Consider the following 12,336-nt stretch of genomic DNA (forward strand, 5'->3'; position numbering starts at 1 on the left):
TGATAGAGTATAATTCCCAACGATTTGTATCCTAAGTTGCCATGGAACAAGAGCGCAGTGGCTTCCAGGTGTAAAACCCGGACTCTCTGGTGAAGCAGCCTGCAGAAGATGGTTTGACCGAGTGATGTCTATATCCAATGGCTGTCAGTGGACTTCTAAGTTGCGTCACTGACGATGGCCCGAGAGTTGTTGCCGAGCGGGCAGCCGAGCTGGTCAGGTGCAGCTGGACGAACCCAGTCGCGACACAGAATTGCCCATTCAATTACACTGTGAAATCAACGCTGAAAATGGTCTCCAATGTACCTAGCCACTCTATCGTTCAACATGACAAATGCCTTTCCACGAGGCCTGTTATTTCTGACGAACGCGTAATAGTATCGCTTTTCAACAGCGTCCCTGGTTATCCATTTCTTTTAGGTTAGGTATTCTGTTTGAAAATGTTGGTTTATACTTTGGGACTAGATCATCTGGATGCCTTGACGTAGTTGAAATGAAAGAACAATACGGGATGCGCCCTGTTCATTTTCTAGTTACCGCTGAACCCAGTTGTTCTCAGAAGTGGAGCCTTCAAGGGAACAGGTTAAGAAAGAATTTAGTCGGAGTTTTAGCGGCGGAATTTGACATCACTACGAGAACATTGGCCAACAATGTACTTTGCTTCCCACCTACATTGTAGTCCAGCACGCTGACCTTGTCAAGCTTGTCTATCCGCAATGAGACGAAAGTCATTCCTCCACAATATTACCAGCAATACCACCATTTGGAGGTGCTTGGCAGTCTCATGGCGTCACCCAACGATCCAGTTCGTGCGAATTTACCTTACCGCTGCTTGCTGCTGGATGATCGTGCTTACCGATCACTTTCAAGAACTACTGCGACGGGCCAGGAAGCGTCCGAGGAATTACCCGTCTGGACGCATTGTTATTCATACGCAGAATGACGGGTGTTTCAGGAATCATGAGGCTTCGGGGTGGATAGAGGCGTAGACGACAAGACAGTCCAGGCATATTGATATAGCCAACCACTCTACCATCAACAGCCTTGCGTGAACGTACATGTACATTTGATGTATGTTGCATACGGCCTATTTCAGGAGTTCTCGTTGAAGTCATCAAACGGAAAGTGGTTTTGGACCCCAGAAACATCGCCACGTGTTTCGGCCGCTTCAAGCATTTCGGCCTTCATCTCCCGAGCCATTTCCCTCGCAGCTTTATAGCCGTCATTGGGTACCCAGCCCAATATATCCACACCAAGAACATTTCGCATTTGTTCCATCGCAGTATCAGCTTCTCTCTGTTGCGCATCTATCCGGATAGTGTCATGAATAACTGTATCTGGATACTCGAAAGGAGGCGCAGTGTATAACCCTTTATCCTGCTCTAGGGAGTCTTCTGTGATTAAAGTCGGCCAGCTCTGTATGGCACGAATCATGTCAGCCCGCAAAGTGGTTGAGTCTCCTTCCCAGGGAGTACCCGCACTCTCGAAGAGGCGTTGATGCAATATGACAGACTGGTTAAAGATTGCATCGTAATGCTCTTCATTCAAACGCTTGGTAAAAGCGGCGTAAAGGAAATGAACCAGGCGTTTTCGAATGGTTTCCCGAACTGAATCTTGCTCAGGTAAGTCAAGGGAGTCATAGTTCGACGGAAGGTTTATCTGAGGCTCAAGGAGCTTTTCTGACTCGGGGTCACCGTAGTTCTGGAAATGTTTTGGCATCCCCGCTGCAAGTCCAAGAGGCAGAATAGCAGAGTGTTGCCAATCAATTAACCCAATAATTTCATTCGTCTTCGACACGAGAATATTATTCGGCTGGAAGTCAGGATGGCGAATAACCGGCCGATTTAGTGAGCTTCCCGTTTTGAAGCCAAGGCATCGCGCCAACGTTAGGTAATCAGACAAATTTTCGATGTGACTATCCGGGGAAACCTGACAAAAATTATGGATCTCTCTGTAGAGGCGTTCGTAGGGAAGGCGAGGTTTCGCATAAGTTTTGGCCCACTTCAACTCCCGTTCCCCAACCGCGCGAAAGATATCGTTGGATGACAACCCTATAACGGATCAACAAATTCAGTTCAGTTCAGTTACTGGAGTTGTTCCACTTACAGGGGCCCCTATCAGTTTTGAGCACTACTCTTTCTTCGTGCCACCAACTGTAATGTGCTATAGGACCTATGCAGAACTCGTGATCGCTACAATCTGGCAGCGGGATCCCTTCTTCCGAGAGAATATCCTTTCGGTAGTATATACTACCAGACGCAGGGAAATTCAATGACATCAATCGTGTCTCCCACTCAACAATCTGCTTCATGATTCCGTGCTGCTCTTTTGGTGTCATCGTAAACCATACATCTCCCAGAGGGCTGCCGTTCAATTTTTCCATAATGATGTAGGGTTCTCCCGTGTTGAACACCAAGCATACACTTTAGGCGTAGTGATACCATGCAACCGAAGATAGTCCAGAGTCGCCACTTCGCTAGCAACTCCGTAGTGTTCGGGTCCGGTGGAAGGATATGGAATTCTAGCGATAACGCGATTCCCGTCATTAAATGTCACTTGAAATAATCGGTTGAATCCGCCTTCTGCAAGCTTAAAAAATGAAATGATATCAGAAGTGGAATGTCCGGATGCGGCAGCAATGGCCTTCTGGAGGGCAGGTATATCGAACTCGAGGTAACGTTCCGTCAACCGCAGATGCTCATTATAGCTACTGCGCTGTCAGCCTGGGACGGATATCCCTAGAAGTAAAGACGTACATCCATCTTCCCGAAGTATACTGAAATAGTTCATCCTTAGAGTTTTTAACCAGCTGACGGCGGACGGATCCTGTTATGTTCCTGAACTGTTGGGCACTGTACAAACGGAAGGGCAAATACTGAGTGAGAAACGAACGGAGGGCGTTGCGAAGTTGCATGTTCTAAAATCGATTTCCAATCGTAAAATGATGTGTTCTTGAGGACAATGATTCCTTCAAAACTCTTCCATCGATCGCCAGGGGCATGTCTCTGGTTCTACACATTCGGCAATCAAGGAGGCCTGGATCATCAGCGGAATTGTTAGTGTCGAATTTTGCCGCTCAAGTAACTATCCAATGATGTGTGGCCTATGTACGGACGTTTTCTCATGGCCTTGCCTAAAGTGGTCATATCCATCTAGCGATGATATCAATCGACGATGCGAAGATCTAGCGATTACACAAATTGCTCACTGCCTACACATCAACCATATGAAAATTATATACTAGTATATTTGTATCAATATTAATGTCTTGAGATTTTTATATGTTATATCTAGCTTTGAGAGGTGTTTATACTAGTAATATTTTAAGAGTGATTGGTTATTACACCTTAATTTTTTGATTTATTGATTTTGATTTTTTTTAAAAACGTAACTGTATTCAAACTGAGTGGCATTTTTCAATGAGATACTTCGTATAGATAAACTAGAGATATGGATATGAAAATTAAATCTATCAAGAGATAAATGATATATCTAGCACTTGTGGTGATACAGAATTATTTAGCAGATAAAGTTGATTGCTGACATACATCCAAACACTTCATATCTCCAAAAATGTAAGTATGTTGCTAACAAACAGGAACTGTTTTTTCTCAGATGCCATGTGAAGAGTTGAAAAAAAATTACCTGTTTGGGATTAGTATGCGGCACATATGTCAGAAGGCGGCAGAAATTCGGATCAGTTCGAACTCTGAGCAAAGTGGCTGAGTTTACCGAGATAAAATAAATTGTATGACGTCATGTAACTAGTGGTAACAAGTTACTACTTTAACTACTAAGAAGAAAAAGATTTCTTTGGCAATTGACACTTTGGATGCACTGGATAAACACATGAAACAATAGAGTTTCCATAATTGATTGTTTCAAGCGGTAAATGCCGAACAAGTCCAATCCATCAATCATACCAAATCGCATTCATCCCAAACCCCGGCTCCCGCACATCCAAATGTGCAACACGTGCCAGAAGCTCACCGCGCCAGCGATAGACCTCCACCCACCCTTCCTGGTCGTCCGTTAGCGCCAGCCACTCGTCGCTGAAATCGCAGGGGCTGACGGCATTCGAGTGGCCGCCGCTCGTCGGTGTCGGGTTGATGAATAGCTGTTTCTGAATATTACCTGCAGCACCCAGGCGGAATGCGCTGATGTATCCCGTGACGTCGAAGTGGTTGGAGCGGGCGGTTGCGAAGAGGTGCGAGCCGCTGTGGTTGGTGAATACGACGTCTGAGCGGTATTTCTTGGATGGATCGACGCCTGTAGGGTAAATGGGCTTTAATGTTATGCCTATCTCCATATTTTATCTTTGTTACAAACTTACCTGGAGGGATCAGCGGGTATATCTTATGCGTAAATACTGGCGTATGTGTCTTCTCATTGATGACATATTCCGCCAGTCGGTTTCCAGCCTCCATTAGCACATACAAGTATTTACCACTGGGGTGTATCTCGACCCAGCGCGGGTGGTCGGCGGTTCCTGGGGCCTCAAGGCTGTCGACTAGAGTAAGTGTTCCGGTTTCCGGATCCTTTTGATGCGTCCATATCTTATTTGCACCCATGTCTGCAGAATAGAGGTAGGTCTCTGCGGGGTCGAACACCATACCGTGCACGCTGGAGTGGGGGTCATATTCGTAGTTTTGAATATTTTTATCGAGTTGGCCGTCCGTGGTGACGGAGAAGACGTTTCCATAGCCCGCGTAGTTGTAAAAGGGATTTCCATACACATTGTAGGGAGGTTTCTTTGCTGCGAGGACGAAAATGGCTCTGGTGTTTGTATCGGCGTTGGGAGCTAGAGCTGTAGGAATTGGAAGGTTATGATGTGTGAGTGTTAATTCATCTTTGTCTATAGATTTTCTTACGAATCGACGTACGGTGACCAGCTAAGGGGTGCGAAACACTGTGACTGATATCTAAGGGTCCTTTTACGGAGTGAGACGACCACTTCTTCATCGACGCCCCGTAGATATTCCTTTTCGTGTGCTGGAGACATCAATGATATGACGCGACGGCCAAGCAGTCAGCAACATGCCAGGCCGCACAAAGAAAGGGATATATACTAGTATACTAGGATATATGTATGTCTTAAGTGGTAGGAGACCTCACGTCAAAAGTCATCCACGAGATAGGCTCATCCTCGGGGATGGCGGTTTTCTTGACCAGCTTGAGAGTCAGGCAATCGTCGTCAAATTCCACGGTGTATATATTTCCTGGGGGAGTCCAGGTGCCAATCATTAAATGGTGCTTCATGTTGACGGCCGCAATGGTGCAATCAGACAGGGTACAAACTAGTGAACCGGGTGAACCAATGCAGTAACGTATCGATCTAGAGAAGCCAAAATCTGAGCTCCTAAGTTAGTACTAATATCTTCCCCAGCTGAACAAAGAAACATCAGCAATGCGATTGCCAGGCGACTTAAGTACTCGTATGTAGCTTGCCAAAACAACGACATCAAGACAGGCCAGAAACCAGAACAAGCCAAGCATGCCCAACTCAGGCACGAGGCCTGCTACTCCTTGCGTATTGATATTGCTGTTGGTGTTCTCTCGCTGGCTGCCGACACATGATCCTACGCACAGCCGTCGCCGGCAACCACGCTCGGTACTTGCTGCTGAGTCAGCCAGCATCTGATGCCGGGTTGGCACCTCGCCGGCTCAACACTCAACACATGCTGTTGTCCGCTCTGTCCCGTCCATGACGGCACATACATCATTGCCAGCGCACGAGACCAGGGAGGCAAAATGAGCCAGCCCCATTGTCCCCGACTGCGTTTTCCCAGTTTGCTGTTCTGCTCTCCGCGATCTGCGAGCAACGGCAAACAGCAAACAGCCGAGCAATGTGCCGGAGGCTGCCGACCGCAGTTGGCCAGCCCCACGTCGACTCGGATATAAAAAAGCATATCTTCACTGTTAAGGGCAAGCTGTTCCTTATTGAATGCCCCGCGATTGCACTCTTGGATTTGTTTCTTTTTTGTTCTTTCCCTTGCCTATGCTCAACCCGAGCGGATCCGGCTATTTCCTCATACCCAGCTTCATCTAGAACGAGACAAACCACTCCGCTCCAGTTCTACCAGGTCCACAAGCCAATATGCCCAGCAAAATAAATGGTGCTGGGACAAACGGGGTCAAGACAAATGGTGCAAGCATCCCCAAATATGACCCCGATTTCACAGCTGCCGTGATCAACCTCATGGGCCCCAAAACCGCCCCAAGGACAAGACAGGTCTTGGGCTGCCTCATCCGTCACATCCACGACTTTGCTCGTGAAGTCGATCTAACCAGTGACGAATGGCTGATGGGCGTGGACTTCATAAACAACATTGGCCAGATTAGCACTCCCACAAGAAATGAAGGACAGCGCATCTGTGATGTCATTGGGCTGGAAACGTGAGTGTTTCCAAATACTACTAGTACCATTAGTAGTATACAACTCCTACTTTACAGAAATAGAAAGTCTAATACAGCCTACCAGCCTCATCGATGAAATCAGCCAGAGATTTATCCTAGAATCTGGCGATGACGTACCCACCTCTTCCTCTATCCTCGGGCCCTTCTGGAGCCCGCACGCCCCCTTCCGCAAACTGGGCGATAGCATCATCCGCAGCCCGCACAATGGCCGGGTCGCCCTGATGAGGGGCCGGGTCGCCGACGCAGTTACAAAAAGAGGCATCCCCAACGCCGTCTTCGACATCTGGCAAGCCTCCTCGAACGGCAAGTACGACTTCCAGGACCCAGACAACCAGGAACCCAACAACCTGCGCGGCAAGTTCCGCACTGGGCCCGACGGCTCCTATCATCTCTATATCCTCCATCCAACCCCTTACTCGTTGCCCACTGACGGACCCGCGGGAGTCCTCTTGCAATTGATGGACAGGCACCCCTTCCGCCCCGCGCATATCCATCTGATGATCACACACCCGGAGTACAAGAGCGTCACGACGCAGATTTTCCCGCGTGACGATAAGTATCTAAGTAGCGATACGGTGTTTGCGGTGAAGAATGATCTGGTTGTAGACTTCAAGCCTCTTGAGGGTGATCCCTTAGCTGAGTTGGAGCTCGAGTATACTATCTGGCTGTCACCTAAGAGCAAGGTGGTTTCCAATTTGTGATGACAATGACCTCCTTTCATCTTCTATTCTCCTTCCGTCTTCTCCTTTTCTTCACACAATTCCCCACGTTTTCAGATGCAATCCATTTCGATATATGTATATTCGAAAACCTTTTAATAATGATCGGTTCGTGGCGCCTCTGAACATAGTTATATTTTTTTTATTGTACGGTTTTTGCTCATACTGGAGAAGGTATTTGTGGCCAAAACCTTCAAACCCCCCTTTTTGTCATGCGGGCTGGTTTCAAGTCAATCAAGCCTTCCTCTGTCCACCCCGCTTGTAGCTAACTCTTTATTATTTCGAACGGGTTGGCTACCTAGCAAGAATAGAAGGGTCCAACATGGGTAAATCCGCCTCCAGCCAACACCTTCGAAATATACCCGATTCACCCAATTGAATGAGCCGTCTTTTGCATCCTATGGATGTTATGACATGATCCTCCCAAAGTCGCCAGATGAACTTTTTCAGGAAGCTGGAGGCAGTGATTGTGGACGAAGTTGGTAGAGCAGACGAAACGCTTGATATCATTTTAGTTCTTGTATTGTATTATTGTTATCTTGCGAGTTATTTCAATGAAGAAGGGGCATGAAAAAGCCAGCGTCAAAATCCCGAAAAAACGACCACGCACAGAGACCATCCCAAATATCTAGCTAGATACTACAATTGCAATGGAAATTAATCAATTTGTTAAAAACATCCAAATTTTAACCTTGGTTATCGATTGGTCCATTATATCTTTTTAATACACTCTGGTTTCTTTCCTTTTCATTCTTTACATAAACCGCTTCCCCGACCCCGTTTTCCTGTCGTCTCCTTCCTCCCAAGTAAAAATAAAATAAAATAAAATAAAATAAAAAGTGATGATCAGAGGGGCAATGAACAATGAAACCCCATTTCACTTACTCGACAGGGCACTGACGCCAGGCAAGTCCTTGCCCTCCAACAGCTCCAACGAAGCCCCCCCACCAGTCGACACATGGCTCAGCTTATCCTCAGCATGATACTTCGCCGCAACCGTCGCCGTATCCCCACCGCCAATAATGACGATCTTCCCCTGCTTGACTGCCTCAATACACGCATTCAACATCGCCTTTGTCGAGCCCGCAAACTTGTCAAACTCAAACACACCGGGCGGGCCATTCCACAGGATCGTCTGCGCCTCCCCGATCGCCGCCTCGAATAGCTTCACGCTCTGCTCCCCAAAGTCCAACCCCCACCATCCGTCCGGAATCCCCTCCTCATCCGTCTTGTACTGCACGTTCGCATCCGCCGCGAAGCGGTCGGCCACGACGTGGTCGACGGGGAAGACGATGCGGACGCCGTTCCGCTCCGCCTTGGCCATGATGTCCGGCACGAGCTTGCTGCCGGGCTCGTCGAACAGGCTGCTGCCGATCTTGACGTGGTGCAGGACCTTCTTGAAGGTGAACGCCATGGCGCCGCAGATGACCAGCGTGTTGACTTTGTCGAGCAGGTTGTCGATCAGCTGGATCTTGTCGGAGACCTTGGAGCCGCCGAGGATGGCGAGGAAGGGCCGCGTGGGGTTCTCGAGCGCCTTGGCGAAATACTCTAGCTCCTTTTTCACGAGGAAGCCGGCGGCGCGCTGGGGGAGGTTGACGCCCACCATGGAGCTGTGGGCGCGGTGGGCAGTGCCGAAGGCGTCATCTGTAGTGTTGAGAGTTTCGTTTGTTAGAAGATGTATATTTTATGCAACGGTTGGTGAAATTGGGGACAGGAGGAAGAAAATGAAAAAAATAAGACAAAGAAGAAGATCCAAAAAAATATCGGTGGAGGATTTTTGGGCACATACTAATGTAAATATCCCCCAACGCAGTCAACCCTTTCCGGAACTCCTCCACCTTCGCCGGATCCGCCTTAACCTTCTTGCCCTGCTCATCCTTATAGCTGCCCTCCTCCTCCGGATGAAACCGCAGATTCTCCAACAGAATCACCTGCCCGCCGCTGGCCTTATTAACCGGCCCCTCGACCTGCGCGCCGACGCAGTCCTCCGTGAAAATCACAGAGCGGCCACCAAGCAGCTTCTCCAGCTCGGGCACGACGGGCTTCAGGCTGAATTTGGGATTGGGCTTGCCGTCTGGCCGGCCGAGATGGGACATGAGCACGACGGCTTTGGCGCCGTGGTCGATGGCATATTTGATGGTTGGAAGCGCTCCGACGATTCGTTGGTTGTTTGTGATGTTCTTGTCCTCGTCGAGGGGGACATTGAAGTCGACCTGTGTTTGTATGAGGGATGTAAGTTACTGGTAAGCATAATTTAAACGTGCCCTGTAGGTGTCTTAACGGCACACGTACCCGGATTAGCACCCTCTTGTCCTTGAGGTCGACGTCGGTAACGGACAATTTGTTGGAGAGAGACATGGTTGCTATTTGGAGCGTGTTGTTTTTTTGTATAATGTTTTGGACTCGTGGTACTGCCCCTCTTCTATGCCACTGTGATTAGTAGGAACAAGTATAGGGTTAATCCTAGAAACTGAAAAGAAAGGGAGTAAGTGGACGAACCTGGTGTGCAACGAATGGAATTGGACCTTGTCTATCCAAGAAAAATCCGAAAGTCCCCGTCGGGGTTTTTTGTTGATGAATCGATGGCGGGATTCTTTTTCGTTCCTGGTGGGGTTTGTTGTGCTGTGGCTGCGGGCGGCGTCGGGTTGATGGGGGATGTGATGTCATTGACCACCAGCAACAAGCAGCAACTGTGGAAGGATCGTAGATAACGAGTAGGCGTAGTGGAATACATGGAGATTCACTTTCGTTACATTTTTGTTTGTTCTTATTGTTCCTATCGTACTTGCTTTTCGTTACTATTTGGTGAATGTTTTCGTCAGCGGGGTACGGTTTGGGATTCTACATGTGCAGCCTTAACAATGATATCTCGAGCCACTTCTTGTTGAGGGAAATGCGCAGTAAGTAGTAGTAATGGATTCTAGATATATGCTTAGGAGTAGTTAGATGGTCAGAATTCTTTTTCGTCTTTTTCCAAAAAATGCGTAACTGCTCCAATTGACATGCTCAAATCTACCTCGTAACGCCTGAAGGACTCCGGTAAAAAGGACTGAAACCCCACTGGAACAAAAACCTCAACTCCGGAAAGCAGTAATACGGAACAATCGTCTCACAATGTATAAGATCAATGGTTTCCACAATCCCAGCCAGGAACTCCAGAATTTAAAGTCGAATCACCAGTCAATTTGACTGGCCGTCCATGTCGACCAAACCCAAAACAAAGAGGTGGCCCGAGAGAACGCTGGGCAGAAAATCTCAGACCAGCTAAGCGTCCCACGAAAGTAAATAACCGGTAATGTTAATGGCGATCGTGCTCAAAAAAAAAAGTCAAAGACTTGTTGTCGGTTAAATGCAGGTTAACGGCAAGCTAAATGAAAATCGTGCTCCACCTTCATCTTTCCGTCTAGCACCAGACCGGCTTTTTCTGTCTCTCTCTATTCTTCCTCGGCGGAGTTGGCTAGAGATAGGTATGCTGTCCACGCAATCCCGACGGTGGATACGAATGGCTAGGTAAATTAAGAAGCAAAAAAAAGGGGACTCAGTTAGAAAATGCCGAAGAACCTCATAATGGGACATGACGGTGTTCAAGTAGGAAGGTAATACCACTACTCACAATTTGAAATTGGATAGGAATCACGCGGAAATTGAGTATTTGCACCGCCGGCCAGAGCATGAAGTTCGCCTTCAAAGTTGGAGTATACACATCTTGCATTTTGCGTACGATCGCTCGTCTTCCCCCGCCCTCTGCCACCGTCATGAATGTGAAGAAGCATAGGAGGCCTGCAATTTTTTGTCGTATTAGTTCCCTGGTAAATCGCCAACACGGGCAACCAAGATGTAGGTTGTGTATGACACGGAAAAGTAGGATCATACCAATCGGTGCAAAAATCAGCTGATCCATCGCCACCCGCTTCAACGCCGGCACCGTGGCGTGCGTCGTGGTAATGGGGAAGGAGCGCGCCAGGAACCCAAACCACTGGAACTGGATGGGAGCCATGAAGAAGCCATACGCCATGAACCGCGTCAGCCGCTCGAAGTCAAAGGGTGTTGCGAGGTGTCTGGTGTTGTAGGATCCCAGCTCGCCGACCGCGGGCGGCTTTTCCTTATTTAAGCTGTGTATTTCGATGGAGACCAGGTCGTTATTGGGGTCGTTGGCATTGCTGCGGGAGCGTCGGTGGGTTGCCATGCGTGTCCGTACGGCAGTTATGGATTGAGCTACTGTATCTGCGATGCCACCTAGGACCTGTATTGGTTTTGGAGAGCATTAGTTAGTTGAATGTAAAAGAAGCGGTATATATATAACAACGCAGAACGGATCGGATGGAAAGGCGATGACTAGCGATGATGCTTACAGCATTGGTGACCATCGTGGTCAAAACTGGAGATTGGCCAAAAAAAGTGTTGTTAGCCAAGCTCATTAAACCGCTTCTCAGTGCGTATGGGCATAATCATAATTACCCGGCTTCTCCGCATAGTAGGAGTTGAACTTCGCCGCGAGTCTCATCGTGACTGCCATCTCAATCAGGAAGACAAGAGTATGCAAGAGCGGCTATTTCAGCATGGTCAAGCAGATGGATTATGGGTCAGCCACAGCTCCAGCAAAAATAACAATATTGATTCCGAAGAGGGAAAAAAATTTGCGTAAAAGAGGTTTTGGGTCCGAGTATGTATGGTGTTCTTTGGAAGAAGATTAAAACAAGCTGTTTGCGTGAACTCACCCAGCGGCCATATATATATCGACTGTTCAAGCCATCAAGCACGTTCCGTCTAACTTTATCGATCATGGCGGATGGGGAAAGGAAATAACAGAAATGGAACTTCCTATTTTACGAAGAAGAAAAGGCTGGCAGGTTTTCGAGCCCATCCAAGGATGACACTGGGTGGGATATTTATGCTTTTGTAGATGACGCAAAGGTTCGGGCGGGTGGGAAAAAGTGGAGGCTGCAATGCTGGTTGCTGGTCGGCGGTCGCAGTAAACTGGCAACGAACACTGCAGAGAGAAGGATGGAGGACGAGAGAAGGATGGAGGAGGATGCAGGAGGGGGATGCAGGAGGTGAGGAAGAGGTGAGGAGGAGCTGAGGAGGAGGCGAGGAGGCGAGGTCTTGAGGCGGTTTGTTGGTGAGGAAGATCCCCAACCCTGGGTATGGATGACCGGTGCAGCGGGAAGCGAGGTGACACTTGGCCCAACAACAACACATTGAT

The 12,336-nt window shown here is 48.2% G+C and overlaps 5 protein-coding genes across 5 annotated transcripts; 1 reads left to right on the top strand and 4 right to left on the bottom strand.

Moving 5' to 3' along the window:
* Nucleotides 1-1,089: 1,089 nt before the first annotated feature.
* HCBG_03238 (phosphotransferase enzyme family protein) lies at nt 1,090-2,911 on the bottom strand (the record flags this gene model as incomplete). The annotated part of the gene is made up of 4 exons (XM_045430287.1): nt 1,090-2,048; nt 2,104-2,246; nt 2,420-2,704; nt 2,754-2,911. 4 exons carry the CDS (start codon nt 2,909-2,911, stop codon nt 1,090-1,092), a joined length of 1,545 nt encoding a protein of 514 aa, XP_045288430.1.
* A 999-nt stretch (nt 2,912-3,910) lies between these two features.
* On the bottom strand, nt 3,911-5,256 carry HCBG_03239 (carboxy-cis,cis-muconate cyclase; the record flags this gene model as incomplete). The annotated part of the gene is made up of 4 exons (XM_045430288.1): nt 3,911-4,266; nt 4,331-4,804; nt 4,881-4,989; nt 5,113-5,256. The coding sequence occupies 4 exons, from the start codon at nt 5,254-5,256 to the stop codon at nt 3,911-3,913; spliced, it is 1,083 nt and encodes a 360-aa protein (XP_045288431.1).
* Nucleotides 5,257-6,094: 838 nt separating this feature from the next.
* On the top strand, nt 6,095-7,115 carry HCBG_03240 (catechol 1,2-dioxygenase; the record flags this gene model as incomplete). Its single annotated transcript, XM_045430289.1, has 2 exons — nt 6,095-6,393; nt 6,479-7,115. The coding sequence occupies 2 exons, from the start codon at nt 6,095-6,097 to the stop codon at nt 7,113-7,115; spliced, it is 936 nt and encodes a 311-aa protein (XP_045288432.1).
* Nucleotides 7,116-7,614: 499 nt separating this feature from the next.
* HCBG_03241 (phosphoglycerate kinase) lies at nt 7,615-9,703 on the bottom strand (the record flags this gene model as incomplete). Its single annotated transcript, XM_045430290.1, has 4 exons — nt 7,615-8,777; nt 8,923-9,346; nt 9,426-9,555; nt 9,633-9,703. The coding sequence occupies 3 exons, from the start codon at nt 9,489-9,491 to the stop codon at nt 8,011-8,013; spliced, it is 1,257 nt and encodes a 418-aa protein (XP_045288433.1).
* A 362-nt stretch (nt 9,704-10,065) lies between these two features.
* Nucleotides 10,066-12,140, bottom strand: HCBG_03242 (Mvp17/PMP22 family protein; the record flags this gene model as incomplete). Its single annotated transcript, XM_045430291.1, has 6 exons — nt 10,066-10,639; nt 10,747-10,913; nt 11,007-11,376; nt 11,486-11,511; nt 11,592-11,682; nt 11,852-12,140. The coding sequence occupies 6 exons, from the start codon at nt 11,915-11,917 to the stop codon at nt 10,568-10,570; spliced, it is 792 nt and encodes a 263-aa protein (XP_045288434.1).
* Nucleotides 12,141-12,336: the final 196 nt, after the last annotated feature.

The sequence above is a fragment of the Histoplasma capsulatum genome (assembly GCF_000150115.1).
Source record: "Histoplasma capsulatum G186AR genomic scaffold supercont2.4, whole genome shotgun sequence".
NCBI classification, from domain to species: Eukaryota; Fungi; Ascomycota; class Eurotiomycetes; order Onygenales; family Ajellomycetaceae; genus Histoplasma; species Histoplasma capsulatum.